The sequence below is a fragment of the Grampus griseus genome, assembly GCF_964374135.1.
Source record: "Grampus griseus genome assembly, chromosome: 16".
NCBI lineage: Eukaryota > Metazoa > Chordata > Mammalia > Artiodactyla > Delphinidae > Grampus > Grampus griseus.
The window spans coordinates 68,940,239-68,946,882 of record NC_139010.1 but is presented as its reverse complement, the minus strand read 5'-3'; the positions used below and the strand labels follow the sequence as shown (position 1 = coordinate 68,946,882).

The 6,644-nt window shown below is 43.4% G+C and overlaps 1 protein-coding gene across 3 annotated transcripts in view; it reads right to left on the bottom strand.

Moving 5' to 3' along the window:
• Positions 1-701: 701 nt before the first annotated feature.
• ACSL5 (acyl-CoA synthetase long chain family member 5) overlaps positions 702-6,644 on the bottom strand; it is a 45,252-nt gene continuing 39,309 nt past the window's right edge. For all 3 annotated transcript variants that reach the window (XM_082673871.1, XM_082673872.1, XM_082673873.1), the window contains 8 exons: positions 6,230-6,302; positions 5,863-5,951; positions 5,463-5,579; positions 3,820-3,963; positions 3,096-3,197; positions 2,553-2,624; positions 2,022-2,168; positions 702-1,282 (listed from right to left, as the gene is read on the bottom strand). In XM_082673871.1, the coding sequence (XP_082529997.1) occupies positions 2,028-2,168; positions 2,553-2,624; positions 3,096-3,197; positions 3,820-3,963; positions 5,463-5,579; positions 5,863-5,951; positions 6,230-6,302 (738 nt within the window). In that variant the 3' untranslated portion in view covers positions 702-1,282; positions 2,022-2,027. The remainder of the gene's footprint in view (positions 1,283-2,021; positions 2,169-2,552; positions 2,625-3,095; positions 3,198-3,819; positions 3,964-5,462; positions 5,580-5,862; positions 5,952-6,229; positions 6,303-6,644) is intronic.

Sequence of the window (6,644 nt, the reverse complement as noted above, 5' to 3'; positions counted from 1 at the left end):
CATGCTGTTTTGATTACTGTAGCTTTGTAGTATACAAAGCTATTTTTTGGGCTCTTCTAAACACATGAGTAGAATTATAGTAGTCACCTATTCCAGCAGTAATTCTTTCCAAGGCAGGGAACTTGAGCTTTGGGGGTCTGGCTTATAACAGTTAACAATAAGGGAAGGGCACTTGGGGATTCATCAATGAATGAAGCACAACTCTGCCTCATTCCAGTGAGGGGTAGGGAGGTGGACAGACAGTAAAATATATGTCAGATGGAGTCATATATTATGAAGAAAGCAGGTGGGACAGTCTGATGGAGGTGACATTTAAAGTGGATGAGAGGACAGATCACATGTCTCTGGGAGTATCTGCATTTTAGGCAGAACAACAGGCTGGAATGTGGCTGGCATGTTTGAGGACAGGAAGGCAGCCAGTGTGGTGCAGTTGGAATGAGTGAAGGGGGCGTGTGAGAGGAGGTCAGGGAGACAGTGGGAGTTAGATAGACATGGAGGGAAGTTAATTCCTGCCTGCCCTTCTGTTTCAAATATCCCAGAATAGATGTTTCCTCAGCTCTTCTGGGCTCAGGGTCTAGAAAGACCATCCAGGAACATTCTCCTTAATTCCGGTGAGAGACCAGAAAGGAACACTGTTCAAGACTACTTGGATGATAAAGGAGAAAGAACATGAATTGTGCTCAGTTGGAGTTAGGGTTCGACTGGTATTTATTTTATTGTTCACAGCTGTGGGATAAGAAGGCCTGGTCTTCAACGTAGCTATCAAACCTGGTGGCATTCTAGAATCACCTGGGGACCTTTTAAAAATCCTGATGCCCAGGCTGTACCCCTGCCCATGTTAATCAGAATCCCTTAAGTGTCACGCAGGCCTCAATATCTTTTTAAACTCCCAGGTAATTCTAGTGTGTAGCCAAGTGTGAGAGCCACTAGCTTACATGATTGTTAAGGGGTCCTGTCTGAGGCTGGTTCTCGTCACAGTCTGTGGGGAAACACACACCACAGCTTAAGCTATCTGCAGTGGTTTATTCTGAATGCTGAACATTTCCAAATGGAAGCAGCACGTGTTGAAGGGGTGTAAGGTACAGCAGGAACTGAGTCAGGGGAGGAAAGATCAGTCACTTCCTTCCCAGAAGGTAAGCCTGCTGTGCAGGCTTCATGCTTGCCCATAGGTCTTCATTCCCAGTTCAGGAGGTTGTTACTCAGTGCTTGCTTCATTTACTGGAAAAATGCACTTGACGTGAGTTTCAGCTCCTTCCCCCACAGCTTCCAGCTCAGCAGCAAACTGTCGGGAAGAGGTTCAGTTACCAGGTATACTGCAGAAAACACTTTCAGAACATACTTTTTGGACAAAATGTCATAGGCCCAGTTTTAAATTCTCCCAAGTCAGAGAAACTACAGGGTTTAGGAAATGCTGAGTGATCAAACTTTTCCCTTCTGGACACAAACTTCAGTGGACACAGAAGTACAAAGAAGAAATTTGTCTCACAGATATGATTAATTAATATTGTGATAGCTTAAAACTCAATTTTAGTGGTTTTGTGGAATGGTTAGAAAACATGAATTATAAACAGCTTTTCAGAACTTAAAGTTCTCTTAATTTGAACACTGGAAGGCCTAAATGTTGAGACTGCCAACAATTTAGGTTTACTAGAAAACATGGAAGAATTCCCAAAGGGTCACTTTGGCCCTTGAACTAGTTACACTTATAAAGGTTGGAGATCACAAGGAAGGAACAAAGATACAAATGGACCTTGAAGAAAGGTATCTTGATAGAAGTAGCCCTAAATGTCAGCAACATTTAAGATGGGAAGGACAAGAGTTATTTAGTTCAAGACTAAGCTTCCACATGGTAAGTTCTCTCACTTAATATTTTTAAAAAGCCCTGAAACTATGGTTTTATAATTTAGTAAGTAGCTACAACAGCAGACAGGAGGAAAGACAAAAAAATGAACATAAGATTAGTTTTTAATCCATATTCCCACAAGGCAGGCTACCTCTGAGCCCCTCGCAGCCATAAGTACCTTAACCTACTCCTGGGTTTTCTCGTACAGACTGTTGATTTGAGTCCGAAAGTATTTGGCAAGCTCTCCCCTCTTTGCTTTCAAGGTTGGTGTCAAGAGCCCGTTTTCAATGGAAAATGGCTCTGGATGAAGATAGATGTGTTTGACCTGGGAGGGAAGATGCACGCATACGTGTTTAATAGTGATGTGGACGGTTCCGCAGAGCCCTGTAAATGCTATGGGAAGAACCTTAAAGAATATTTCCCCTCATAAAAGTGGCGCTGATGAAGTGGGAGGGTAACGAGAAAGGTAACACATGCCCATTCTCACACACTAATAACTTGGGAAAGACATGAGTGGAGAAGGAGGAGGAATAATGAACAGCATGAAGGGGCTGGACAGGTAAATGCAAAGGTTACTGTCATTAATGGACTAATAGTACCCCTAAAATCAGTTCCTTGGAAACTACTTTAAAATTTTAAACCCCATTATAAATGCGAACTTTAAAACTTTATGACATGAGAGACCAGGTATAACATGAGTAGTACATACCTGTTCAAAGGATTTAAGGCCACCTTCTGTCCCAGTTTTCTGCAAGTCTTGTAAAATGCTTTCCTTTATAACCTAGGAATATAAAACAGCTCAGAGCATGGCTGTTGAAAAAGAGCCTAAAGGAAAGGCTGAGCATGAACCAATTCAAAATGCCTGCTAAGCTCATCAGGATAAAAGCAGGATATGGGGGTATGTGCCAGCACATGTGATACCTAAATGTTGCTCAAAGAAAAAAAGTCATGGGAAGAAAAAACAAATCTAACTGGTAGCAGGGGTTTTCTCTGGATGGCATTATTTAATTCCTCATTTTCCAGTTATTTTTTCCACAATGCACATGCTACTATAAAAAGAATAGGGATTTTGGTTGTTTTTAAACTCCCCATCCTCTCTTCCAGTCTAGTAAAAGCAGTCAGTCCACGCCCAGCAAGGGGCTGTTCTTCCAGAGAGGAGGCTCTAGGCAGCTGTGGGTGCCCAAGCTGGGGAGGCCTCCCCTTCCCACGACGGGCCGATGGGTGGGCATAGGCTTTTCTGAGTGAGACTTACTTGGTTTCGGCACAGTTCTGCAAACGAGCCCTTCACCCCAAGTTTGGCTGCAAATGAGGGAAGCACATCTGGGTCAGGAACCACCACTCCCACCAGGAATGACTGGAAAGGAAACAGGCATGTGAACTAGCGCAGCACTGCTCCCCAGTGGGGAAAGAAAGCGTTACCTCAGAATGCATGATCGTACCCAAGCCCTGAAATTCAGTGCTGGCGTCCTACAGTTTTCTCACCATATATTTCAAACCCTCATGGAACTCTGATCCCATTTTCCCACACAACATTTCTACAAAAATGTTCTATTCAAACATGAATAGAAGTGGAGCTCAACATTAAGCTTAAAGCATCTCTGGCCTGTCCATGTCAGTCCTCCCCCACTCCCAAGAAGCTAAGTTTAAGTGCAGTATATATAAGACAGTTTGTGCCAGAAGAACTCCTATTGTAGTGGAAACGAAGTGCAGCATGGGGCTCTTCTAATGAATGGCTACCCTTTAGTATAACTGTTTTAACAGTTCTACTGACTTGTTTACAGAGTCTATCATAGTTTCAAAGAATTTGTTTTTTCATTTATAGTGCCTTATTTGAGGTTTGGAGTGTGGCTTCATTTCTTTAGTTTTATAAGCTCAGATCTTCTCATCCTAAATCTACCTATACAGATTTCCTTTAGCTATGGAAGTTGGCATGGTCTGTGCCTGAAACTGGCTGTTGTTAAGACAATATATATTACCCATAAGCTTTCCCCATGTACAAAAATTTGCAACACCAGTCTACTCCTGATGTAGATATCTTCTATCTTCTCTGGAGCAATGTATTCTCCTTGGGCCAGCTTGAAAATGTTCTTTTTTCGGTCGATGACCTTCAGAGTTCCATTCTACAGGAGACAGAGATAACACACACCATCAGTGTTTCTGAGCCCTACTGAGTGATGTCAGTGAAGAGAGAGGTGAAGTCAGAGGTAATCTGCCTTCTTTAAACTTGACCTCTCCATTGACCTTTGGGCAATCTTTCCTTTCTCTTTCTTGGCTTTGGGGAAAGGGGAGGAAGGCAGCTTTCTTCAAAACCTGTCTATACTGCGTGTGTCTTTGAAGAGTCAGTGGGCAGTCTTGGAAAAAGTCCCTTGGACCCACTGGCATTGTGTAAATGGTTGCCTCATCCAATGAAGAAATTTTGCAGCTGTGAATTTCCAACAACTTAATTTCCAATTACTCCTTTTCCAGAACTCTCAGGAATAGGGAAGGTGTTATCTTTTATTAAGACTTTTGAATTAGTTCTCCCCCTCCTTGACTCCCTTTTCTGTATCCCTCCTGTTAGATCCGGGAGCAGGCTATACAGCTCTACTGTGCCACCGCTAATCAAGCAAGTCAGTAATTGCGCTTGTTAGGACAGAAGCAGGGCTGGGGAGGGCTCTCTGACCAGCCACCAGAGGTCATTTGCAGCTTCATTTCTCTGGGCTAATTGGTCTGAGGCGCTTAGGTTTTTAGGGATTTGAATTAATAGAATTGGGACAAGTGGCAAATACAGTCCACGTGATCACACCCTGAACAGCGCAGCAGACTGAACCAACCTTGGAACCATTAACAAGGCCGACTCAAGAAATTAGCCATCAATTCAGCCTAACAGACATTATCTGAAAGTGATTAATAAGGCTCAGCCCTTTACAACTCCAGTGGGAGGACACATCTGTTGCCTACATTGTAGGCTTATTAGAACTGAGAACTCTTCGTTATGCAGAAACAGATCTGTTAGCAAAATACCACTAGACCCAAATCTATGAAATACATCATTAGGACCAGTGTTCTTAGAGATCTGTTGTCAAATATTCCTTGAATATCACTTAAATCTTGAGAATATTGAGCAAGAAGGGAGTTTTAAATCTGGTTACATTCCTGCTCCCCCAGCACATAGTAGACAAAAACCTTCCAGAGAGGAAAGCTCTTGGAATATCCTCCACAGGGGTTTAAGGCTCCATGATTACCGTGCCTTAATTTCCTCTCTTAGGAAAACAGGGGGTTGACAGAGACTACTTACTGCTGATTGTTAGCAAGCTATGCTTTTAAAAAGTCTCAGTGTCTTCCACCAAGAGAGGCTGTGAAGGTCACCGAGGGGCAAAAACTAGCCTCTGCATACACCTTGTTTAGAAATCCTGCGTCCTTGTTTTGATATGTCTCCATATATAAGTGGAAAGAAGCTTATCCCTTTGAAACTCATAAAAGGCAAACACTATAGGCCCATGGAGTTACCACAGTTTCTTCCTCCATAAAAGTAAAAATCACAACAACAACAACAAAATAGACTACTACACTTCTTCTTTGGAAAAGTCACCTAATTTTCCTCTGTAGGAACTCCCAGAAATTTTGAGGCAACACCCACCGGGAGCCAGCGGCCAATGTCTCCTGTGTGAAGCCAACCATCCTTGTCCAAGGCTTCCTCTGTCTTCTCAGGGTCCTTCAGGTATCCCTTGAACACATTGGTGCCCTTGATGCAGATCTGCACATAAGATGGTACAAGGTGGTGACAATAGCAAAGGCTGCTGCAAAACACCTACTTTCCTACCACCTTGAATCATTTGATGCTTTCCACTAATGTATGAAGAGCACCAGATTTTAATCCCCATTGTGGGGACTGGAAAGTTGGGCTCAGAGACACTGAATTCCTTGCTAAAATTCTGAATAGAATCAAACACAAACCTGTTCACAATTGTGTGCTTTTTCTGATGCAAACGTCCCCACTATGATTGTCTGAAAATGACTGCCCAGCACAGCCTACCCACCTGTCCTTCGTTGTTCACTGCAAAGTAGTTCATATCAGCCACATCTTCCAGCTTCACATGATTGCAAGCGATGGGGACTCCAACGTGGCCTAAAACACACCGTACTGAATCAGCCAGGGTACCGTGAAACGGTGATAATCCCAGCCATATTTCAGAGAGATTTATGGATTGACTCTAAAGGAACAAAACTGAAAAGTCATCTGGCACCAGTGCTGGAGAGCCAAGATGGGAAGACCCGGACCAAAGCTTAGGTTTGGCATCTGCCACATTCATCCACAGCACTGAGGTTATCTAAACGCCTGCGTCCTAGTTCATCCAGAACTCCTCCCAACCACTGAACCTCCTGCACAGTTGACAAAGAACCTACCTGATTTCCAGTCCCCAGGTGATGTAATTGTACAGCCAGCAGTGCATTCTGTTTGACCGTAAGCTTCATATACCTGCGCAAACCAAAGAAGGGCTTTGAGACTTACTCAAGATAAAGCAGGAGCCGGCCGTGCCCTATGGCAAGACATGAGGAAAGCAAGGTCTCTGAGAGTTGGAGGACACTTAGTGTCCTAATACCTTGAATTTATGCCTGAGCTGCTAAATCTTTACAACTGTGGATTCACTCAAAAACCAAAAGGGTCCAGAAATAGACCAAAGTGTGGAAACATACTATACTTTGGGAAATGTGGCATTTCAGGCTGATGGAGAAAAGCAAGTTATTCATTGAGTGATGGGCAACCCAATGGCAATCAGACTTGAACCAAGGCAATGGAGTGCTACTGAAGGAGCTGAAG